General features: G+C 38.1%; 1 protein-coding gene across 4 annotated transcripts in view; it reads right to left on the bottom strand.

The window, feature by feature from the left end:
* The window catches only part of Abcb1 (ATP binding cassette subfamily B member 1), a 222,447-nt gene that overhangs the window by 77,979 nt on the left and 117,468 nt on the right, over positions 1 to 27,000 (bottom strand). For 3 of the 4 annotated variants that reach the window (XM_087204488.1, XM_087204485.1, XM_087204486.1), the window contains exons 3-4: positions 24,236 to 24,284; positions 9,599 to 9,743 (exon numbers count right to left, since the gene is read on the bottom strand). In XM_087204488.1, coding sequence (XP_087060614.1) covers positions 9,599 to 9,743; positions 24,236 to 24,284 — 194 coding nt within the window. The remainder of the gene's footprint in view (positions 1 to 9,598; positions 9,744 to 24,235; positions 24,285 to 27,000) is intronic. The other variant, XM_087204489.1, reaches the window with a different exon arrangement.

Here is a 27,000-nt window from a genome sequence, read left to right as displayed (position 1 = left end):
CTTTCCAAGCAGGGGAAAAGAGCCTGACATACAGATAACTGAGGAATACAGGACTCCAAATAGCCTTGATCAAAAAAAATCTACACACAGGCATATAATTGTTACGATTCCAGAAACTCAACAGAAGAACAAAGTTCTACAAGCAGAGAAAAGAAACAAATCACATACAAAGGAAAGCACATCAGAATCACAGCAGACTTCTCAACACAAACCATCAAGGCAAGAAGAGCTTGGAGTGACATATTCCAAGCCCTAAAAGAAAACAGCCTCCAATCCAGATTGATGTACCCTGCAAAACTATCTTTCAAAATTGATGGAGAAATAAGATACTTTCACGACAAAGAGCACCTTAGGAACTTTGTGAATACCAAACCAGCACTCCAAAGAATTTTACACAATATCTTAGGAACAGACATTGAGGATCACAACCCCAGGAAGCAAAGCAGAATGAACCCATCTGGCATGACAAGAAATTAAATGTAAAGGGGGAGAACCCAACAAAAAGAAAAAGTCATGGCAATGACAAGTCAATATGTTTCAGTTATAAACCATCAACGTTAATGGTCTCAATTCACCAATCAAAAGAAATAGACTGGCAGAATGGGTCAAGAAGCAAAATACAACAATATGCTGCATACAAGAAACACACTTAACTCAAAAGGAAACCCATAGACTGAAAGTTAAAGGGTGGAAAACAATACTCCATGTGACAGGAACCCGAAAAAAAGCAGGAGTAGCTATCCTCTTGGCAGATCAAGTAGATTTCAAACCAACACTGAGTAAGAGAGACAAAGAAGAACACTACATCCTTGTAAAGGGAGCAGTCCAACAAGAAGAGATGACAAACACAAATATGTATGCACCAAATACCAGTGTGCCCAACTATAGCAAACAAATAGTAACGGACATAAAAAGTCATATATGCACTAATACAATTGTAGTGGGGGATCTCAACACCCCCCTGTCACAAATAGATAGATCAACTAGACAAAAAATAAGTAATGAAATACTAGAACTCAATCAAACTCTTGAACAAATGAGCTTAACAGATGTTTACAGAGTCTTCCACCCCACAAAATAAAAAAAAACGATTCTTCTCAGCTGCACATGAGCCATTCTCCAAAATAGACCACATACTAGCACACAGAACATGTTTAAGTAAATACAAAGGAACTGAAGTTATCCCCTGTATATTATCAGACCATGGTTCGATGAAACTGGAGATCCATAGCAAAAGAAACTCAAAAATTTCATAAACATGTGGAAATTGAACAACACACTTCTGAATAACCAATGGGTCACAAAGGAAATTAAAGAAGAAATCAGACAGTTCCTTCAAAGAAATGACAATGACAATACAACATATCGGAATCTAAGGGACACAATGAAAGCAGTCTTACGAGGGAAATTCATAGCAGTGAATACGCATATTAGGAAAACAGAAGAAGCCCAATTAAACAACCTGATGCTGAACCTCAAGCTTCTAAAAAAGAACAGGACAAACCCAAAGCTCATACAAGGGAGGAAATTATAAAGATCAGAGGAGAAATCAATGCAATGGAGACTAAGAGAATGATACAAAAAAATCAATGAAGCCAAGAGCTGATTCTTCGAAAGAATCAACAAAATTGACAAACCCTTAGCCAACCTTGTCAGAAAAAGGAAAGAAAAGGCCCAACTCCATGAGAATAGGAATGAAAAGTGTGAAATTACAACAGACCCAGCAGAAATCCAGAGGATCATCAATACCTACTTCCAGAACCTATACCCCAATAAGATGGAAAACACAGAAGAAATGGACAGATTCCTAGATACATATGAATTACCAAAGTTGAACAAAGAAGACCTAAAAGTTCTAAACAACCCAATATCAACCAATGAAATTGAAAACTTAATAAAAATCTTATCAACTAAGAAAATCCCAGGCCCTGATGGCTTCACTGCTGAATTCTATAAGACATTTACAGAGGAACTGCTGCCACTACTGTTTAAACTCTTCAATTAAATTCAAAGGGAAGCAATACTCCTGAATTCATTCCTGGAAGCAAGCATCACCTTGATCCCCAAAGCAGAGAAAGACCCAACCAAAAAGGAGAACTATAGACCAATCTCACTAATGAACACAGATGCAAAAATCCTTGATAAGATACTGGTAAATAGAATGCAGAAGATCATCAAGAAGATCATACACCCTGATCAAGTGGGATTCATCCCAGGGATGCAGGGATGGTTCAATATATGAAAATCAATCAATGTAATACACTATATCAATAGAGCCAAGGACAAAAACCATATGATTATCTCCATAGATGCAGAGGAAGCATTTGACAAAATTCAACATGCATTTATGATAAAAATGCTAAAAAAATTGGAATAGATGGTCTCTACCTCAAACTGATAAAAGCCATCTATGAAAAACCAACAGCCAGTATCATACTAAATGGTCAAAAACTGAAAACATTCACACTAAAATCAGGAACAAGGCAAGGATGTCCACAATCACCACTCTTGTTCAATAAAGTTTTGGAAACATTAGTCACAGCAATTAGACAAGAGAAAGAAATAAAAGGAATAAAGATAGGAAATGAAGAAGTCAAATTGTCATTAGTTGCAGATGACATGATACTCTATATAGAAGACCCCAAGAACTCCACCAAAAATCTTCTAGACTTAATAACCAAATTCAGTCAAGTAGCTGGTTACAAGGTCAACACACAAAAATCAATAGCTTTCCTCTACACCAATGACAGACTCACTGAGAGAGAAATAGGGCAAATAATTCCTTTCACAAAAGCATCCAAAAAACTGAGATACTTAGGAATCAACCTGACAAAAGAAATCAAAGACCTCTTCTTTGAAAACTATAGCACTCTGAAAAGAGAGATTGAAGATGATATTAGAAAATGGACAGACATCCCCTGCTCCTGGGTAGGAAGGATTAATATAGTGAAAATGGCCATACTTCCAAATCTGCCATATAGATTCAATGCAATTCCAATTGAGATCCCAGCAGCATACTTCACGGACCTTGAGAAAGCAATCCAAAAATTCATTTGGAACAAGAAGAGACCCAGAATAGCAAAAGCAATTCTAGGTAACAGAGACATGGCAGCGGGTATCACAATCCCCAACCTGCAACTATACTACAAGGCTACTGTGATAAGAACAGCATGGTACTGGCAAAGAAACAGACTTGAGGTCCAGTGGAACAGATTAGAAGATGCAGAAACAATGCCAGACACACTCAGCCATCTCATCTTTGATTAAGGAGCCAAATACCCTCACTGGAGGAAAGATAGCCTCTTTAATAAATGGTGCTGGAAAACTTGGGTTTCAACTTGCCAAAGATTAAAACTAGACCTAAATCTCCCGCCATGCACTAAAGTAAAATTGAAATGCATTAAAGATCAAAATATTAAAATAGAAATGCTGAACTGGCTGGAACAGAGGTTAGGTAGAACTCTAGAAGACATTGGCTCAAGACTAAACTTTATGAACAAAACCTCAGTTGCCTGTGAACTAGCTCAAACAATCAACAAGTGGGATCTCTTCTTATTAAAAAGCTTCTGCACAGCAAGAGAAACCACCAGCAGTGTGAAGAGACAACCCACAATATGGGAAAAAATCTTCACCTGCTCTTCCTCAGACAAAGGTCTACTATCTCAAATCTATAAAGAATTTAAAAAGATCAGACCTCGCAAATTTAAAGACCCAATCTGAAAATGGGCATCTGAAATGAACAAACATTTCTCAGACAAAGAAGGTGAAATTGCAAATAAATACATGAAAAAATGTTCAACATCACTGGTCATTTGAGAGATGCAAATGAAATCAAGGCTGAGATTCCACCACACTCCGGAAAGAATGGCTGCTATCATGAAATCAACCAACAAAAAATGCTGGCAAGGCTGTGGGGAAAGAAGAACCCTATTCCACTGCTGGTCAGAGTGTACACTGGTGCAACCACTGTGGAAATCAGTATGGAGACACCTCAAAGAACTAGGACTGGAAGTCCCATTTGACCGCGCTATTCCCCTGCTTGGGGATCTTCCCCAAAGAATTAGAAGAATCATACCACAGTAATATATGTGCGCCCATGTTCATAACAGCAGAGTTTGTGATACCTAAAATTTGGCAACAGCCCAAATGCCCATCAACTGGAGACTGGATAAAGAAAATGTGGGTTTTTTAATATAATGGAGTACTACTCAGCCATAATGAAAATGAGAAATTAGAGACATTTATGGCTAAATGGATACGTACTGAGGCGAAACTCTTAAGTGAAATAAATACCGAATAGTTTCTCTGGTGTGAGAAACAAAGTGTAAATAAGGACTAAAATGTATGATAGGTCATGTGAAATAGGAAGAAAAGAGGCAAGGGGGAAGGAAGTGGGAGGGGCTGGGGAAAGGAAAGAAGAGACTGGAATTAATATGAGAAAATGGAAAAATAGGAACAAAATCTTTGTAAATAGGGAGGAATGGAGGGGTTGAAGGGAGGGCTGGGCAAGGGTGAAAAATAAGAACCAAGAGAGACTACGTAAAGGTGCAAATTTCCAATGATGAATGTCATTATGTTGTACACCTAAAATGTACCAATGATTAGAATGAATAATCGATAATGCAAAATAGGAAGAAAAGGTCCAAAGGGGTAGGGGTAGTGGGAGGGGCAGGGGAAAGGAAAGAAGGGAAAGGAAAAATACTGAGAAATGGAAAAAATGGAAATGAAGTCTTTGTAAATAGGGAAGGGTGGAGGGGGTGAAGGGAGGGCTAGGAATGGGGAAAGAAGAAGAACCAAGATGCATCATGTAAAGGTACAATTCCCAATGAGAAATGTAAATGTGTTGTATACCTACAATGTACCAATAAAAGAATTTAAGTTAAAAAAAAAATACCTTTGGGTACTAACCCCTATGAGACATGGAAAATCTCCTCAGGTCCTTAATTTTTGAGTTAGTATGTTATCCTCAGTCTCTTCTTCTCTACCTCTCTATTTCCTTCCATGCCTGGACTCAGTACCAGTCTAATACTTAAATCCTAACTCTGCTGCTTACTGTGTAACCTCAGGTGACTTAAATCTCTTGGGGTTCCATTTTCCTCGGTATATATAGTATCAAACTCCTGCACATGAAGAGATTAAAGGAGTCAATGTAAGTAAAGCACTAAGAATAGTATATAGCACATACTAAATGCTAAAAACTGTTTCCTGTAGTTACTGTCAACAACTGAGTCCTCCCTTGAGGCTTAGGGTCCCATTCCTATACCCTAAAGCGGTTTAACATCACCTTCACCTCAAATACTGAGACGTTTCTAACCCTATTTGTTATGCCAACACTCGATGTCACTTCTGGGACTACCCCAATTTCACTTACACTAGTGGCCCTCTGTCCTGGCCTTTCACCTTCAATACAAGACATCTGAAAGTACAATGGCCCATTATGTAGACCACATCCAGGCAATGGCCAGGTCTAAGAAGATGTAAATTCACAGAACATTGCAGAAATTCTTCAGTAGTCAGGCTTTGTCCACAAAAATGATACAGCAGGTATGAAGAATTTCTTAGGCCCCATTTTTGAGATGTTTAGGCAAAGTCTGCATAAATTTTGACTACCAGCTAGCTAGAGAAAGATGGGAGCAGGGTCTCAGGAAGTCAGACCCACAATGAAATAGCAGGATGGAAACTTATGTTTGATAATCCAGCAAAGCATCAGGAGAAGACAAAACTCACAGGGGTCTTTTTCAGCTAGAGAGAAGACAGGCCCATATGTCTTTGTAGAGCAGTTTGGTTAGATCCAGGGTCTAATGTGAGGCACTCAGGCCCTCAAGAGACTTGGCAAAGCTAAGTATAGCTAAACCAAAGAATACCACTCCAACAAGGAGGTCCTGGTGTCTACTCCAGCCCACGGAGAGGTAAAGAGGTTCTGCCTTGCATGTGCAAAAAGAAGAAAGATCTGAGAGTATCCAGGGTTCCAACAGCTCAGTATGCTGTTTTTGTCTCCAGAAGCTTCACAGAGTTTGCCCTCATCTCTGGGACCAGAATCACAAACTCAGAGCCCTTCCTCTCCTTTCTCAAAGCATTCTGCATACCTCTACAACACTGCACTAGTCATACACAAATACATCTGCTGATTGCCTTCTCTGTCCTTTCTACGACATTAAGAATCTTGAGGTTTGACAGTGAATAGAGGTACTGTGGCTTTAATACAAATTCCTTGATAGACTGATTGAAGATAATGACTCTACTCCATACCCTACTTCAGAGATCAGCATCTTTCTCTATAAAGCACCACACAGTCAGTATTTTAGGCTGTGCAGACCACGTGGTCGCTGTCACAACTGCTCTACTCTGTCTCTGTGGTATGAAAGCAGCCACAGACAACATGGGAGTGAAAACTGTAGCTGTTCTGTTAAAACTTTACTTTTAGACACTGAGAACTGAATTTCATACCATTAGCATGTGTCTCAAAATATGTCTTCTTTTGATTTCGGCAGGGATTTAAAACTATGCAAACCATGCTTGGCTCACACGCTGTAAAAAATGAAGCAGAGGCCCAAATGGGACCTGTGCACCATCACCTGAGGGTGCCTACTTTCCCTGAAAGGTGAAAGCTGGTGATCTAATTACTAAGGAAATGCTGGCCTGGGCCGGGGATTTAGCTCAGTGGTGCTACCACCTGCCTTACAAGCACAAGGTCCCGAGTTCGATCCCCAATACCAAAAAAAGGGAAATGCTGGTCTACAACAAATTGTTTACCTCTTTGGAAACTCATGCCATTAAGTTGCCATGAAGTCAGATTACTATCCATCTTTATACCATTTGGGCTGGTATAACAAAATACTAGCATATAAACATTTCTTGACACTGGGAGCCGAAGATCAAGACCGATTTGGTGTCTGGGTAGAGTCTGCCTTCTGGTTCACAGATGCCATCTTCTACCTGTATTCTCATATGGCAGAAGGGGCCAGTTAGCAAGTTTAAGGTTACTAGTCATATTTATATCTACCATCACAACCTCATCATCTGCCAAAGGCACCATCTCCAAATACAGTCACATTAGGGGTTAAGAGTTCAAACAGGGATTTTGGAGGACACAAACTTTTAGACTAGAGCACTGCCTGTCCTCACACAGCTGTAGGTGTTCTGGATAAACCTGGCCATGACTGCTACCTTGACTTAGACAGTACTTGTTTCTTTTTAAGAAGAAAAGCCAATTTATGTCTGTGTGATGGGCATAAACTCTAATACAAATTTTAATGCTAGTATTAAAAAACAACAGTGGATATGATACAAGCTTAAATTACTGTGGTTGATCAGAATTTAGCTCTCTTAGCTAAACAGAACCATAGATGGTTTGCTTTTCCCAGATGGGTCAACATTAAACAGCTGTTTTAATAACCAACAATTTTCTTACTGATAGGTAAGATCAGCAGCTGTGTCTTATGTGGTGTATTCAGAAGCACATCATGGTCATCATTATAATACTTCTGACAGTCTTAGCACAATGTTTGTGTTTGTATTCATGACAAAGTGGGTAGGATTAGAATGGGGAGAAATGTGCACATTAGGTCTGCTGATCTATCAGGGAGCACTGAAAGATCCACTGATTCCACTATAAACCAGGAAGAGAGCTAACTCTGTACAATGGTGCCCAGTACATGGTATATAGGAAATAGTGAATTTAGAAGACACTGAGGACCTCCTTTTGTGCATGGTATAAAAGATGCCAGTCAAAGGCAATACAACATCTTTCTGCAGGTGCCTTCGAATATCATGAAGGGAGGTAATAAATGCGTAAGAATTTTACATAGCTAAAGCATATTATATATTTTGCTGGCCTTACTCTCTGACCCAATTCACAAAATTGAAGTAGTTCTACTCAGAGTAAACAATGTATTCTGTAGTTCCCAAGACCCATAGACAATTATCAAGTGTTCTATATACACCTCAAATTGATAGGAATATTAATGTGCACGATTCCGGGGGGAAAGATTCATAGCAATCAGGAGAGACTTAAAAGTCCAAAAGGTGAAGTGTTATTGCAAGCTATTGGTATATTTTCAAGGGTATTTTCAAACAGGCAGTTTCTGCGTTTTTAACATTTTTAACACCTAAGTGCAAACTGACTTGTAGGCCTTTGTCAATCTAGTCTTGACTAGAGGTGTCCTGAAGATTTAAGCTCAAAGCCATTAATCTATCTCCCCCATCCCCAATTGAGAGTATGTGTGTTACACACAAATTGTTAAATAGTATATTCACTTTTCAACCTTAGATAGCTGTTTTACCTCTCCTTCATCAGCCAAATGCTTGCTTCCCACATTACTGAGAAAACTGAAGTACAGTATTACCTACACTCCCACAGTTTCTCTCTCCATGGTTTCAGTTTCTTGCTGTCAATCATGGCATTGTATGGTCTCACATCACTACAGCTTGGTGAAGACAATACTATATGACATTATGAGTTAAAGAGAGATCATGTGCAAGTAGATGTTCACACAACTTTTACTGGAGTATGTTATTACGTTGGTGTTATTTTATTACTAATTATTGTTGTTAATCTCACTGTGCACTATTTATATTATACATTAAACTTTGTCATTGATATGCATATAAAGGAAAAATACAGTATAAATAGAGTTCAGTATCATCCATAGCTTCAGGTACAGCCTGAGGGTCTTGAAATATATTCTTTGCAGGTAAGTGAAAATGACTATCATCAAAACTAAACTTCCAGATTCTCATCTCCTCATCTATGTAGCTTTGGACTCTGACACTCAAACCCTCTTCCCATTTGTTATTTTACAGGAACTGCCCTTGCTCCTATCTAAAGCAAACACTTCCTCCTGGGCAATGGATTCATCCTTCCTCAAGGACATAAATCTAACAAGATTTTTCCCTTTCTGTTCAAACATCATTTATTACTTTCTCCTCTCTTCTGAGTTATTTCAATTAACAAACACATGATTTCTTCTACCCTAAAATACACACACACACACACACACAATCACACCCTTCCCTTAGACTCATTTCTCCCTTCCTGCCTAATCCATGACAATATCCAAAACTGAATTGCTGATATTCTCTGCCCAGACCAAATTTCCTTTCATTTTTCTTATCTCAGTTGATAGTAATACCAACCTATCTAGTTTCTCAGGCTAAAACTATGGAATCATCCTGGATCCTTTTCATATACTCACATCCAATCTGTCAAGGAATCTTGTAAATATTTCTCACAAAGTCCTGATTGATTTTTATCTCCTTCTGAAGCTTTTCACGGTGTTTCTTTTTTTTTTGGTACCAGGGATCGAACTCGGGTCCTTGCACTTGCAAGGCAAGCGGCAGAGCCCCTGAGCTAAATCCCCAGCCCTTTCACGGTGTTTCTGACATCACAGAGCTCTCTCCTTTTCTATATATCTCTCTCAGTACTTCTACTGGGGATTCTATTGCTTGTGAGTACTCTCTTTTCAAATTCATGACAAGCATAAGCCACACTCATGCCCTCTACCTCCCAGAGCACTAAACACAATAGTGTCCATTCAGTGATATCTTCCTAAGTGTTTTCCTGCATGCTTCTAATAAAAGTACAACAAGCAATACTTACTTTGACTATTGCTTCCTGCATTTGCAAAGCTGTCCGTCATGTCCCCAAACACCAGCATCATGAGAGGGAGCGCAGCTCCATGGATAATACTAGCCAGAGTTCCCAGCACCATGTATAACCTGTCCAGCCAATTTGAATAGCGAAACTAAGAAGAGAATAAATTAGAGGACAGGCATAGTTAGCAGTTTTCTAGATGGTTTCTTCTGCCTTCAAAGCATATTCCAAATCCAAACATTTTGCCGACTACTACTGCTACCACTCAATTCCAAGCTACCCCTCTATCTTTGCTAAATTATTGCAATAGCCCAATTAGAAAAGACCCTTTGATTCTTCTATTGAGTTCTGGCTTAGTTTTTCATGCTGTGCTCTGACTTCTTATGAGGTCAAATGAGACTATAATAGAAATATATTACTTGTTCTGCTTCTTAAGAGAAGATACTTTTCATCTCACAAGAAAAATACAAATGTCACAGGCCACTCTGAGGAAACTACTAACATAATATTTTATAATTTTGACTTGGTTTAACTTATCCAGATAAGGAATCAAAGATACATATTAATATAATTAAAATGAAAATGGTGAAATCACAACAGACACCACCAAAACCCAGAAGATTACAAGTAACTACTTCAAAAATATGTACTTCAATAAGCTGGAGAATCTGGAAGAAATGGATAGATTCCTAAATATATATCAATTACAAAAACTGAACCAAGAAGATATTAAAACTGTGAAAAGTCCCATAGCAAGTAATAAAACTTGAGGCAGTAATAAAAAATGTACCCAGGACCCAGTGGATTCACCACAGAATTCTATAACTTCAGGAGAGTCATAGCATGAGGACCTCTCAAACTCTTTGATGATATATAAAGGGAAGGAGTACTGCCAAACTCTTTCCTGGAAACTAGCACTGTCATGAACCAAAACCAGACAAGGACTCAAAAAAGAAAACTATAGGAGGAAGGAGTGGAGCAGCACGGAGCTCAGCTGTGTAGAGCTGAGCTGTGTGGAGCTGAGCTGGGGAGGATGCCATTAGCATCCCCCCAACCCGGGCCTTAAGGAGTGGAGCATCCCCTAGTACACCCCCCCCACTGTTGCCACTGGCCACCGGTCTGCAAAGTACTGGATTGACACTGAAGAGGCACAGGGGGTCATAAAGGCCATTGTTCTGAGCTCCAGAAGATAGAGGAGAAGTGAACAATAGAAAGGGGGCATCTCTTAGGCTCTTTGATGAGAATTGAAGCCCAATGGAATCGTGAAGAAAATCTCTGCAATAAAGGCACACCAGATCACCATAGTTGGTAAGTTGGAGGGATCACCAACTCCCTTTGGAACCTGGACTATCTTCAGGGGAAGGGCAGCTGGAACCTGCAGTAGAACCTTGCAGAGTTCAACCCTGCAGGTGGTCAGGGAACTCAACTTGGGCCTTATAGCCAGAAATCAGCCTGAATCTAAGGGGACTGCGGCTGGCTTGCTCAAACTAACTGACTTAGATCTGCACATTGCTGCCTACATTGTCTATTGTGACACCAGAAATATACCCTGAAGGAGGCCCTTCTTTTATATTTTTTTATTTTCAAAATTATTATTTTCTTTTCATTTTAATTTTTATTTTATAATTTTTTTCTTCTCTTTTCAAATTTTTCTTTCTTTTTATTTTTTCTTTTCTTTATCTCTCATTCTCTTGCTCTCCCACCTTGTTCTTCATTTCCCTTTTTATTCCTATTCCTGCCCTAATTCTGATTTCTTCTTTCTTCTTCATTTCATCTCTCTTTCTCCTTCTCTCTACTGTCATTACTTTTAAAGGAAACTGAATACAGTTTCTAGCTTCCCTATTGCTATTAGGTTGTTCTCTTCTTGTCTTTGTTCTTTCATTCTGTCTTTTTCACTTGTCTTCAACAGTTTCCTACAGTTTGTGTGATCTTTCTGTGTCCTCTGGCCTCACTTCTAACCTTTCCCTATCCTTTTACCTATCTATCCCTCCCTCCTCAACTTCTTCTAAGTCTCCATCCCAAAGGGTATTGTAACTATATTGAAGACTATATATATATTGAAACTATATACTATTCACTATACACATTTTGAGCTGGTCTTCAATTTTTATTTAATTCACACAGTTAAAGGTGATAGATTAATAACCACCACAAATTGTCATTTCCTAAGCTGTGGTTGATGGTATTGTTGGTGCTGACTGTATCACTTGAGCTAAAGTGTTGTGATTGATCTAATCAGTTGTCCTTCCTGGTATACTCAAAACGAGATTGCCTAAGAGTCATTAGAAACTCAAAACCTAAATACCAGTTATATCTGGAAGACAACTCTGAGAAGCAATCATTCCATAAGAGTTCTAAATACAAGCAACAAAGATACTTACAATAAGCAGTATCGAAGTATAAACCCAGGAATTAAACCAAAAACAGTACCAACAACAAAAATAGAAATGAAAAGATTTAAGCAAGGTCCAAACCCAGACTTTCAGTTCACCAAAGGCAAATTCTGTGGGAAACGAGGTGAAAAGTCTGATAATCAACCTCCTGGACACCCTGAACTGATAGCACAGGAAGTAACAAAACAGATGAATGAGGCTCTAGAAGAATTCAAAACAGAAATAATTTCCCAGATAACCACAGAGATGGTGAGCAGAATGAAAGACATGATTAGAGACTCTAGAACAGAAACAGATAAAAAAATAGATGAGCTCAAGACCATGATGGAAGCCATGAATGCCCAGCATAGGAAAGAAATGGAAACCGTGAGACACTACATAGGCAGGAAATGGAATCCATGAAACAGATCCAAACAGATATCCAGGAGATTAAAAATTGTATTGAAAGTATTCTCAGCAGACTGAGCCACTCTTAAGACAGAATATCAGATGTAGAAGACTGGATGGTTGTCGATGACCATGAGAAGAGAGATCTCTTAAAAATAGTAAGGGACCATGAGAAATCAATCCAACAGCTCCTAGATGACAACTGATAGGAGTCCACTAAACATCACGAGAAAGGACAAATGACATAAAAAACTGTTCACAGAATTAATGACAGAAAACTTCCCAAACAGAGCAAAAGAATTTGACATACAGGTAAGTGAGCTATATAGGACTCCAACTAGCCATGACAAAAAAAAAATCTACACCTAGACATATAATAATCAAGATGCCGGAAACCCAACAGAAGAACAAAATATTACAAGCAGTTACAGAAAAGAAACAAATCACATACAAAGGAAAGCCCATCAGAACCACAGCAAACTTCTCAATGCAATTCCTCAAGGCAAGAAGAGCCTGGAGTGAGGTATTTCAAAACAACCTCCTAGACTGATTTATCCTGCAAAATTATCTTTCAAAATTGATGGGGAGGACCAGGGATTTAGCTCAGTGGTTCCGATGCCTGCCTCGAAAACTCAAGGTCCTGAGTTCAATCCTTAAAAAAAAAATTGATGGGGAAGTAAGATACTTCCCTGAAAAAGAAGACCTGAGAAACTTTATGAATACCAAACCAGGACTCCAAAAAATTCTAAATAATATTCTAGAAAAACACAATGAAGGTCACAACTCCATGAGGCCCAACAAAGCAAATCCATCAGGCAAGGCAAGAAATTAAAGGGAGGGGGGAAAAATAAAAAATAAAAACCAACAACAGGAAAATAACATGACAATGCTAAGTCAATACTTATCAGTTATAACCAGCAATGTTAATGGCCTGAATTTACCAATTAAAAGAAACAGACTGGCAGAATGGATTAAGAAGCAAAATAGAACAATATGCTGCATACAAGAAATGCATCTAGTTCAAAAAGAAATACATAGACTGAAAGTAAAAGGATGGAAAATAGTTCTCCGTGTGAGAAGAACCAGGAAAAAAGCAGGGGTGGCTATCTTATTTGCAGACAAAGTAGTTTTAAAACAAAACTAATTAAGAGACAAAGATGGTCACTACATTCTTGTAAAGGGAACAATCCAGGAGGAACAGATGACATAAATATATATGCACGAAGTACTAATGCCCCCAACTATACAAAATAAATATAAATGGACATGAAAACCAACTAAGTACAAATACAATTGTAGTGGGGGGTCTCAATACCCCACTGTCACAAGTAGATCATCTAGACAAAAAGTTAACAATGAAATACTAGAACTGAACCAAGCTTTTGAAGAAATGGACTTAACAGATGTCTACAGAGTGTTCCACTCCACAAAATCAGAATATATATTCTTTTTGGCTGCACACGGGTCATTCTCCAAAATAGACCACATGCTAGCTCATAGGACATGTTTAAATAAATGCAAAGGAATTGAAGTTATCCCCTGTATATTATCTGACCATAGTGCAATTAAACTGGAGATCAATAGCATAAGAAACTCCAAGAATTCCACAAACATATGGAAATTGGATAATACCCTTTTGAACAACCAATGGGTTACAGAGGAAATTAAAGAAGAAATTAGCTTCTACAATTAAATGATAATGTCATTACAACATACAGGAATCTATGGGACACAATGAAAGCAGTTCTATGAGGGAAATTCATAGCACTGAATGTCCATACTAGAAAAAGAGTGAGCTCAAATAAACAACCTAATGGTGAAACTCAAGCTCCTAGAAAAAGAAGAGCAAGACAAACCCAAAGCTCAGACAAGGGAGGAAATCATAAAGATCAGAGCAGAAATCAATGCAATGGAGACTAAGAGAACAATACAAAAAAATCGAAGAGTTGGTTTTTCGAAATAAATAAAATCGATAAACTCTTAGTCAACCTTAACAAGAAAAGGCTCAAATTCACGCAATTAGGAAAGAAAAAGGTGAAGTCACAACAGATCCAGCAGAAATCCAGAGGATCATCAATTCATACTTGGAGAACCTGTACTCTAATAAAATGAAAAACTCAAGAAATGGAGAGATTTCTAGATACATATGAATTACCAAAGTTGAATGAAGAAGATATAAAAATTCTAACCACCAAAATTTCAAACACTGAAATTGAAAATGTAATTAAAAATTTACCAACAAAGAAAAGCCCAGGTCCCAGTGGCTTCACTGCTGAATTCTGCAAGACATTTAGAGAACTCTTGCCACTACTCTTTAAACTCTTCAATGAAATTGAAAGGGAAGCAATACTTCCAAATTCATTCCTGGAAGCAAGTGTTACTTTGATTCCAAAAGCAGAGAAAGACCCAACCAAAAAAGAGAACTACAGGCCAATCTCCCTAATGAACGTAGATGCAAAAATCCTCAACAAGATACTGGCAAGCAGAATACAAAGGGTCATCAAGAAGATCATACACCCTGACCAAGTCCAATTTATCCCAGGGATGCAAAGATGGTTCAACATACATACATCAATAAATGTAATACACTATATTAATAGAGCCAAGGAAAAAAACCATATGATCATCTCAATAGATGCAGAAAAAGAATTCGACAAAATTCAACACCATTCATGATAAAAACCCTGCAGAAAATTGGAATAGATGGTATTTATCTCAACCTGATAAAGGCTATCTATGAAAAAACAACAGCCAACATCATACTAAATGGTTAAAAATTGAAAACCTTCACACTAAAATCAGGAACAAGACAAGGATATCCACTATTACCACTCCTGCTCAATATAGTTCTGGAAACCTTAGCCACAGCAATTAGACAAGAAAAAGAAATAAAAGGGATTAAGATAAGAAAGGAAGGTAAACTGTCATTATTTACTGATGATATGATACTCTACATTGAAGATCCAAAAAATTCTGCCCAAAGAATTCTAAACTTAATTGACATATTCAGTAGAGTAGCTGGATACAAGGTATCCAGGTACACTCAAAAATCAATAGCCTTCTTCTTTTTTTTTTTTTTTTTTGGTACCAGGGATCGAACTCGGGACCTTGCACTTGAGAGGCAGGCGCCGGAAGCACTGAGCTAAATCCCCGGCCCAATAGCCTTCTTGTATACAAATAACAGACTCACTGAGAGAGAAATTAGGGAAACAATTCCTTTCACAATAGCATCAAAAAAGATGATATATCTAGGAATCAATCTAACGAAGGAGACATAAGACCTCTACAGTGAAAACTACAGCATTTTGAAAAGAGAGATGAAAGAGGATACGAGAAAATGGAAAGACTTCCCTTGCTCCTGGATAGGAAGAACCAACATAGTGAAAGTGGCCATACTTCCAAAACTGCCATATAGATTCAATGCAATCCCAAATGAAATCCTAACACAGAACTAGAAAAAACAATCCAAAAATTCATTTGGAACCAGAAGAGGCCTAGAATAGCAAAAGCAATTCTAGGCAACAGAGACATGGCAGGAGGTATCACAATCCCCAACATGAAACTATACTACAAAGCCACTGTGATAAAAACAGCATGGAACTGGCAAAGAAACAGACTCGACGATCAGTGGAACCAATTAGAAGATGCAGAAACATCTCCAGACATACTCAGCTATCTCATCTTTGACAAAGGAGCTGGAGGAAAGATAGCCTGTACAATAAATGGTGTTGGAAAAACTGGATTTCAACTAGACTAAACTAAGATTAAAAACTAGATTAATAACTAGATTAACAAAGATTAAAACTAGACCCCTATCTTTTCACCATGCATTAAACTAAAATCAAAATGGAGTAAAGATCTAAATATTAAAACAGAAGCACTAAACTTGCTGGAAGATATGTTAGGTAGAACTCTTGAAGACACTGGCATAGGAAAAAATTTATGAAGAAATCCTCAGTAGCACAGGAAGTAGCACAGGAATCAAAAATTGGGATTTCATCTTATTGAAAAGCTTCTGCACTGCAAGAGAAACCACCAACAGAGCTAAGAGACAACCTACAAGGTGGGAAAAATTTTTACCAGCTGTTCCTCAGACAAAGGTCTACTATCTAGAATATATAAAGAACTCAAAAAAAGCAGACCTCCCAAATATAAAGACCTGATTCAAAAATGGGCATCTGAAATGAACAGACATTTCTCTGACAAAGAAGTAAAAGCAGTAAATAAATATATGAAAAAAATGTTCAAAATCACTGCTCATTTGAGAGATGCAGATGAAAACAATGCTGACATTCCACCTCACCCCAAAAGGAATGGCTGCTATCAAGAAATCAACAAATAACAAATGCTGGAGGGGTTGTGGGGAAACAGGAACCCTTCTCCATTGTTGGTGGGAGTGCAGACTGGTGCGACCACTATGGAAATCAGTATGGAGATAACTCAAAGAACTAGGACTAGAGGTCCCATTTGACCCAGCTATTCCACTGCTGGGTATCTTCCCCAAAGAATTAAAAGCATCATACCACAGTGATATATGCACACCCATGTTTATAGCAGAACAGTTTGTAATAGCTAAAACTTGGAAACAGCCCAATTACCTATCAACTGGAGACTGGATAAAGAAGATGTGGTTTTTGTATAAAATGGAGTACTACTCAGCCATAAAAATGAGAAATTAGAGACATTTATAGCACACTGAAGCCATACTCTTAAATGAAATAAATAGGACACACGTGTAAATATCGAATAGTTTCTCTGGTGTGAAAAACTAAAAGTTTAAAGAAGAATCAAAATGTATAATTGATAATGTGAAACAGGAAGAAAAGTTCTAAGGGATTAGGGGAAGTGGGATGGGTAGGGGAAAGGAAAAAAGGGAAAAGAAAAAATATGAGAAAAGGAAAAAATGGAAATAAAGTGTAATTACGGAAGTGTGGGGTGGGTGAATGGAGGGCAGGGGAATGGATAAAAAAATAAGAACCAAGACACAGCATGTAAAGATACAAGATCCCAATGATGAATGTAACTGTATTGTATACCTAAAATGTACCAATAAGCTTAGTAGGGGGGAAAAAAAAAACTATGGACCAATCTCTTTGATGACTATAGATGCAAAAGTCCTAAACAAGATAGTGACAAACAGAATGTAATAAATCTTTAAAAAGATCAGACATCATGGCCAAGTAGGCTTCATCCCAGGGATACAAGGATGGTTCAACACATGCAAATCAATAAATTCAATACAGCACAAAAACAGAAGCAAGGACAAAACTCACAGGATGCAGAAAAGGCCTTTGACAAAATCCAACATCCATTCATAATTAAAACTCTGAAGAAATTAAGACCAGAAGGACCTTATTTCAATGTGATAAGTGATTTACAGCTAACTCATTGCCAACATCATAAGAAATGAGAGAAAATGGGAAAATTTTCCTCTAAAATTAGAAGCAAGAACAGTACATCCATGGTCACCACTCCTGTTCAACATAGTTCACAAAACTTCTATCAGAGCAATCAGTCAAGATTAAAAAAGTACAAGGGATATGTAATAAGAAAGGAAGAGGTCAAAACTATCCTTATTCACAGAGGACAGGATCCTTTACATAGAAAACCAAAAAAAATATTCTACCCAGAACTCTTAGAACTAATAAACAGATTCAGCAAGGTAGCAGGATACAAAACTAATAGCATTACTTTACACCAATAATGAACCCTCTGAGAAAGAAATTAGGACAACAATACCATTCAAAATAGCATCTAGAAAAGTTAGTTGCTTAGGTATTAACCTAAGCAAGAAAGCGAAAGATCTGTATAATAAAAACTAGAATACTCTGAAAAAGGAAATCGAAGAGGAGATCAGAAAATAGAAAGAGAACTCCTCTTCCCAGATAAGCAGGACCAATATTGTCAAAATGGTCACTTTCTAAAAACTTATATATAGATTTAATGCACTCCCAATCAAAATGCCAACAGCATTCCTCACAGAACTAGAAAAAATAACCCTAAAATTTATACAGAATCAGAGGAGACACAGCATCACAAAAGCAATCCTGACAAACAAGAGCAAAGGAAGAGGCATCATAATCCCAGATCTCAAGCTACATTACAAAGCTACTATGGTGAAAAAAATTAATAAAAGCAGGAACCAGCAAAAAACAGAGATATCTGAATCAATGGAAAAGAAGAGAGGATGCAGAAAAACCTCAGGCAAATCCAGCCATCTGATCCTTGATAAAGGGGCCAAAAACATAGGACAGAGAAAAGATAGCCTCGTTAACAAATGGTGCCAGGTAAACGGCTGTCCACGTGTAGAAGATTGAATCTCTCACCATGTACTAAACTAAAAGCAAAAGAGATCAAAGACTCAAATAATAAAACAAACACTTCAAATGATGGAAGCTCAGATAGGGAAAAGCCATGAAGAAATAGGCATAATAGGCAAGGACTTTCTGAACAGAACCCCCATCACACAAGAAACAACATTTAGAATCAACAGATACGAGTATACCAAAGTAAAAAGCTTCTACAAGACACAGGAAACAAACAACAGAGTAAAAAGAAAACCTACACAACAGGAAAAAAATATTTGCCAGCTATTCCTTGGACAGAGGATTAGTAATAGCTAGAATATATGAAGAACTCAAAAACATCAGACCCCCTCCAAATAAAAGACACAAAGAAATGGGCAATTGACATGAATAAACATTCCTCCAATGAAGAAGTACAAATGGCCAACAAATATATGAAAAATGTTCAACATCTCTGACCAGTAAATAAATGCAAGTTAAGACAACACTGAGATTCCATCTTGTTCCAGAGAGAACAGCTATCATCAAGAAGTGAAATAATAACAAATGTTGGTCAGACTGCAGAAAAAAAGGAACTCTTCCACATTGTCGGTGGGAATGTGAACTAGTCTAACTACTATGGAAATCAGGATGGAAATTTCTCAAAAATAAAAAAACTAAAACAGAAATTCTATTTGATCCAGCTAGTCTCCTTCTAGATATCTTCCCGAAAGAGTAGAAGATACCAGATTACACTGATACATACATACCTATGTTTATGGTAGCATAATAGCTAAATAATAACAATGGCTAAATCTTGGTAAAGCAAGACTTAAAGAAAAACAAGTCCTTCCCAGTCTTGGACAGCCCCCCTCCTCCATCACCCCATCCTACCCTGTAGCTGTTCTGGTACAATAAAATTAACAACTATGCTCTGTAAACAAAGTTTATGGCACTCTGTTCTCATATGATTCATAATATACTGTCTTCTTTCAAGGCAAAGTTACAAAACAGTGTGCCCTTGTCCTGTTCCTGTAAACTCACTTGCTGCATCACTAGAAAAACCACCTACTTCAACAAAATGCATAAAAGGTAAACTTCTCTTTGTTCAATGTTCTTGTTTTGGACAAGGAGTCTGTTGAGACAATATATACCTTAAACCTGAAATAAAGTCCAACTGTTTCAGTTCGTGGGTCTCTCCAGTCTCTTAGATTCCTGCAACATTTTTGGTGACCATGAAGGGATTTGAGATGACAGATTTGCTGTCTCCTTTTGCCTGTGGGCCATGGGCTTACTGTCTGAGAGGCAATGGGCTCTCTCCCAGCCTGGGAATTTCCCCTCTCCCACCAGCTCAAATGGAACCTGAGAGGAAAGACAGCAAGATCCAGAAACAGAGCACTACAGGACTACAGTAACTTAGGGGCCTCAGGGAGAACCTGTCCTGTACAAACAGAAGGGAAAGCTGATCACTTCCAGGGGGTACCGATTAATCAGACCTGGATTAAATTAGCCTGCACAGGGACCCGAACTAAGAGTGACCTGCAATGAGCACCAGCTAGTAGGGGTGCGAGGGATGTGGTAGTGGCCCACTGTGGGAGAGGCTCATGGTTGGTCCGATGTGGACTACGTCAGATCAAACCTACAACCTCAAGTGGAACTCAGGAGTGACCCACAAGCAAGAATAGTTCACAGGTTACTCTGAAACAGCTCAAGGGACAGGCCCACAAACACAGTGACACGCAAAGGGTGTGTGCCCAGTAATCAGACTTAGGGGGAGTCTGATAAAACCCACATCCAGGTTAAAAAAAAACCAAAAAACTGGGAATGGAAAAGTACGTAAGTGTATGTAAATAAATGGAATGAAAACAGCTAGGAAAGCCCCAGAGAATGGAAAGCAAAACAGCGAGACAGGGCAAGCCAGGATGACAGGCGGAACAACAAAGGGGAGTGGGGGCCAGGCAACGGTGGGTGAGTGATCCAACGGGCACACTGAGAGTGCTCAACATCCAAGCCTGGGGACCATGTGCTGTGTTAGAGCCCCAGGCCGCTGGATGCAAACTGCAACCTCCTCAGGAGGGGCCACATGGGCCACACCCAAAGGCTTCAGGAGTCCCAAAGCCAAATGGCTCCAAGGTCTTTGGTTTTCAATTTGAGTTGATCTTTTTGTTTAATTGGTGTGCACAAAACATTTCTTGTACATTGCAAATTCTTAAATTATAATTTTAGGGTTAACTTGTCCTTTCTGCTCTCTGTAGATAACGCTAATTCAAGGTTACTTACAGTTCTGTTGGTAGGCACTCAAATTTAAAAGGTAACAATCTTTAAAAAAAGGGAGGGGACACTTTAAAATCCAAGTGGCTACACCCAGGTTTGTTGTACTTTTTTTTTTTTTTTTTGGTACTGGGAATCGAAATCCTGGGGACCTTGCACTCGCAAGGCAGGGCGTGGCACCACTGAGTTAGATCCCCGGCCCCCCAGGTTTGTTATAAAAGCTTTATAGTAAATAAGACAGAAAAAAATATTAAAAAGGCTATAAATACAAGAGATATACTTTAAATATGAGATGATATTTTATGTTAAAAGTTTGTCCTATTAACAGATAAAAAGAGAAAATGGCAAGACTAAAAATCTTACCAATGTGAAGAGAAAATATGCAAATGTGATTTATCAAAGAAAACATGTATGACTTCTTATTGATTTGGTAAAAGCCCATGCTGCTTCTTCCAAAAGCTCTTTGTTGCTCAAAAGATTCAAGAAGGTGTGGTTCCTTGTCAACGTGATAGAGCTCAGAACAGCTATTTCAAAAAACCATCAAAACCCACTCCATTAAAATATATGTTGAAAAAGACTAAATGGGAGACTGTAGAGTAAAGCTAACAACCCAGAGGCTGAAAACTCTTTATGAAATTGATTGGTCGTCCTTTGATGTGGGTGGCCAACTGAAGGAACCGTTGATAAGAAAAACTGGGTGTGTAGCGGGAGTTATAACCCTAGGGTGATAACGGCAGGCAGAGAACAACGAAGGCACCCACTCCCTTTAATCCTGAGGCCGCTGACAATCAGCACATGGTAAATCTTGGCCTTGTGAGACAGCTACAGGGAGACATCAAGCACAAACTACAAAAGTTAGAGAGTTTTGCTAATGCAAATGCTACTCAGCTCATAGAAGTGGCCATTAAGGTATATGTTAATCGTGATGAGGAGACAAATCAGAAGGTTAACCAGAGGCTTAAGAAAAAGACAAATCTACAAGCAGCAACACTCTCAAGGAAAAAGGCAGAGGACATAAGCGATGAGAACGTAAAACAAGAACAACAACAAAACAAGGCAAAGATCAGGCCAGACAAAAACCTGAGAATCGTCAAAAACTAGTTTAAAATCAGTGTGCATGATGTAAAAAGTTTGGACATTAAAAAGATAAATGTCAAAAAAAGATAAAAAAAAGATAAGAAAGAATACAAGACAGGGACCCTCCACAAAAGGGCACTAGCTCAGGGAGTAAACTGCTAATCTATTTGGGCACGCAGGAGACAAAGGTTATGAAGACTAGGCCAGACCAGGCTCCATCTCTTTGGGCCCCTAAGAGCCTAGGGTCATGATGACTTTGGGGAACCCAGGGGTGGACTTTACGGTAGATAGTAGAGCTGAAACATTCCGTGGTGACACAGCCCATGGGACCATTATCCAAAAACCATGTGACTGTTATTGGAGCCACTAGTTCCAGAAAAGAGGTCATTTTTCCGACCCAAGAGGTGTGTTATAGGGGAAAGGAAGATTCAACATGAGTTCCTATATTTTGCAAACTGCCCAGTTCCCTTGCTGGGCAGAGATTACAAGAGATACAAGCCGGAATTGCCTTTGTGCCACAAGGGAAAATGACTGTAAATCTGACCCACCTAGAAGCTACGGTGCTAACCTTCACTGTCCCACAGGCTGAGGAATAGAGACTGTACTGTGATAAGCCACCCCAGCTGGGAACAAATAAACTGTATGGGTTGACACAGACAGTTCCCAGAGTATGGGGTGAAAACAACCCGCTGGGACTAGCCGTACATCAAGCTCTGGTGGTAGTGGAACTAAGATCAGAGGCAACTCCTATACAAGCTCGCCAATATCTTCTTCCCCCAAAAGCTATACAAGGCATCCAGGGATATTTAAAGAGGTTTATAAAAAACAGAATCCTGGTCAAATGCCACTCTTCTTAAAACACCCCATTTTTGCCAATACATAAACCAGAGACTAATATATATAGGGTACAAGATTTATGTGCTGTAAATCAGGCTACTGAAATCATACACCTAACAGTGCCAAACCCATATACACTAATGGGACTCATCCCAGCAAGTTCTGCCTAGTTCACTTGTCAGGACCTGAAGGACGCCTTTCCTCAGAGTCAGAAAAAGAGGTGACAGTGGAAGTGCAAGGCTAGAGTGATACAAGGAGATGGCCATGTCACTAGGAATGGAAGCGCCTCCCAGCAGCTCAAAAAGGGAAGGAGAAAGATTCTCGCCTGGAGTCACCAGAAGGAATGTAATCCTGCCAGCACTGTGATTTTGCCCAAACGATCTCTAATTCCAGAATGAATCACAAGATAAATTTGTTTTAACAACTAGCCTCAGTTTCTCCAGCTGTGAAATTGTAAAGACAATAGTAACTACTTGAAATGGAGTTTTAAGAATTAAATGACTTTATATACAGGTAATTATAAAAATGTCTTCCACACAGTGCTATGTGTGTCTTTGTTATTGTCTCATATTCAAATTGCAGTTTTTAATTTTTTGTGACTTTCATTAAATGTTCAGGGTATTACCTCTACAGAGTAGTTAAGTTAAATTTTATAAAATATAAGATTTTGAGTTTTTTAAAAACAACCTACAAGTATTAACAATTAGACTCCAGGGTTGAAAATGAAGCTGCAAGGCAGAGCAAGTGGTTTGCACATGAGGTCTGGGGTTTGATCCCCAGCAACAAAAAAACGCAAAATCACCAAATAGCCCAAGGAAAGAATTCCTCTAATTAGGCGAATTGTTAAGCAAAGGTGGAAAAAAAAAAAAAGAATCCATAATAGAAAAAATAACATCAGTCTTCTCCTTTCTATGCCCTTGCTAAACTCTCTGACTGCGCCCCTGAAGGAGTCACTATTTACCCCATACACCCCGAGACCCCTAGGACCCAGCAGCTTTTGGCCAGGGGTGGGAGGGGTTTCAGCAGCTGGTAGGATATCCTGCAGCCACAAAACCCTCTGGCAGCTGGGAAGTGCCAGTGTCTTTTTCTCCTCCCTTGGATCACATCAGTCACAGCTGCTGCCCAACCCCTGTAACTCACTTAGCCAGATTTTCTAAGAAAATATTATACCAGAAGAAATAACTCTATATGTGTGATTTAGGGGGAATAAAAAGGATAATGGGGAGCTGGATATGATCAAAATATATTATATACACATATAGAAACCCAGTATTTTATAAAATTAATAAGCACTAATAAAAAATAACAAGAGAGAAGTAGGAAATACTTTGTTTCTAGAGAAGGAGCTGCGCAATTTACAAAGCATTTTGAACAGTAAAAAATTTAAATCTCACCATGGTAAATGTACTGACGGTTGGTTGCTTTTTCTTCTTCTCCTTTTTACTGAAAAAAACAAGGCAATTACAAAACACTTTAAAAATTATACAAAGTTTACATTACCAAATTAATACCTAATGCATATATTTAATGACAACTAGGACAAAAAATATGTTTATATTATTCAGTAAAAAATAGGTTCGTAGTATGATTTAATTTATAAAGAGTACAAATGTTTACATAGGTCTTAGAATTCTATATACCTAGTTATCACCTGATATTAACATTTCTATTAAAAAAGCTTCTAACTTGTGCCCTTGGGTAAATATTTTAATTTTCCATGAAGAATACACACACACATAAACTGACATATCATTCATAACTAAGAAAGTATATACTAAGGTAAGAGTCTCCTCTTTTTATTCTCTCTAGAAAATCATTCATGCCCTCCATAAATCTCTTTAATGAACCATGTGTGTAACTCCAAGAGTATATATTCTATCTATCTACTACCAGATATTAATGAGAGCAGTGCTGGTCAGTGCTGGCCATAACTAGCCTGAGAAAAAAATAATTAACTTTCCATATGAGCATGTCTAATTCTGAACAGATGCCTGGAGCCTTAATTAGACCATTACGAAAACAAGTTAATCTAGAAAACCTATGGCCTAAAAATATGTTCTATAAATTGTGAGAAAGGTGTCCTTAGGCATTAAAAGGCCAACTATGACTGTGAGGCTAGTTTCAAAAGAATCTGACTCAGGGAGCCATGCTCTTTAAAGTACGCAAACACCACCTTGAATGGGAAAGCAAAGCAACCATAACAAAGCAACCTCATTTTTGTAAATATACAAGAAAGACTGTTCGAAAAGAGCTGTATTGTTTTTGAAGAGATTTTCAAGTTCCAACACTAAATTCATCTTTCTCTGTTCTTTACACAACATGAGGTAAAGAGATTTCTAAAGAACAAATCCAGAGTTTATGAATATTTAGCTTTGGAGTGACAGCAAGGAAACACAAACACCATCAGGTTTGGCCCCATCTTACCCTAGTAAGGTGTAGTGTCAGTACCCTGTCTCCAGTCATACTGTCTTTAAACGGAGGCTGTTTCTTTCATGTTCTAAAACTGACGCTGCTTTGGAGAATTTACAGTATATTAAGGGTAGTGGCTAAGGAAAACATACCCACACAAGATTCTCAAACAATTCTGAAGAAGGCGCACTTTTTGTCATGCTTTTACAGATGACAAAAGCCACAGAAGAGTAAGAAGAGTTAGCCGACTTGTGCAAGGTTCCACCAGTGGAATAAAGCCAAGATTTTAACTGCAAAGTCTGTCCCCTAACCACCAGACTGTAAGCTGTGACCGCGAACTTCTGAGATACTGAACTGAACTACATTGAAATACACTTTCATAGGAACTCTCACCCCTACCAGATTCCTCACTTAACCCCAGCAGCAGGGAACACAGACCTTACAAAGACAAGTCACTCACAAAATATCATGCCAAGGAGGATGTTTACACATACAGGTACTCCAGATAGTGCTATTATCCCAGCATTGTCTATTAGCAAAGTCAGATGTGTCTTTACAAACCCACATTAAAATAGTTTTAATAACAGACTAAAATCAATGGTGATAAGCACAGATTAATAAAATTACTTTAAAAATCTCTACTTTGAAGCAAAGTCTATAGACCATGGCAGTACCAATAATAAAATGAAGACACAGAGAGGATCAACCAATTTTCTTTACTATTTCCCTCTACACAACTTCAATTTTCTTACTAAAATATATCTAAGTATTTGTGTCTTCAGGATACAAACTACCATATTTTAAAAAACAGATTCTGTGGAGTCTTTTTGATTACGTGCTATGACTTTAAGTTTTGCATTATGAAAAATTTCAAATGGAAAGAAAAATTCAAAGAATATAAGAGCTCTCCAAACGATTCATCTTGATTTATCTATATCTAGATTTTGAATATATTTTTTATTTACACAACAGAGTATATATTACTATTTGTAAATATTTTGCTGAAATATTTAAAGGTAAGTTATAAATACTATGATAACCATAAATTTTCCTACCATTATCACATCTAAGAACTTTAACAGCAATTGTGACATCATCTAATATTCAGTCTACATTCAATTTTCCCAAGAATTGTTAATATACATGGTTCTCTCTTTGTAAGCACTGATATAAAGAGAGTTTACACATTACAATTGATGATTATGTCTCTGTAGTCCCTCTTAATCTAGCAGCCCTCATCTTTTTTTTTACATTTTTTTTAAAAGGACACGAATAGTTATTTTATGGAATGTCTCACATCTTGTATACATCAGCTTTAAACTGAGTGTAAGTGGAGAAGTACAGTAACTGTGTAGAATACATAGCAGATTGGAGGTTTTAGCATTAAAGAGAAAATGGCAACTCGTATTTCTATTGGAAAGCACCAGTCTAGAAGCTTAGTTGGATTTGTAGTAAATTTATCTGTAAACATAGTATCTTTGTGGTGTTGTGTACTCAAATTCCATCGCATGCCGAGTAATTTAAAAGAATCTATCCACCATAAGCGAGGTTAAGTCTGGCCACTTGGTTAAGATGGCAACTGCAAAATCTCACTGGAAAAATACATTTCCCTTCTTCCCATTAGTAAGAAATGTGGACATAATTATTAGATACAACTTTTCTCTGAATGGTTTAAGATCCAGTGACAATCTTTGCCTGAATTAATTATGACAATGCAGGTTCCAATATGATAAATACAGCTACATTTTTC

Source organism: Heterocephalus glaber, unplaced genomic scaffold (genome assembly GCF_053883595.1).
Source record: "Heterocephalus glaber isolate CG9 unplaced genomic scaffold, H.glaber_assembly_v1.0 deba00000546, whole genome shotgun sequence".
NCBI lineage: Eukaryota > Metazoa > Chordata > Mammalia > Rodentia > Bathyergidae > Heterocephalus > Heterocephalus glaber.
The sequence above is the reverse complement of the archived record's forward strand: the minus strand, read 5'-3'. Positions and strand labels throughout refer to the sequence as shown.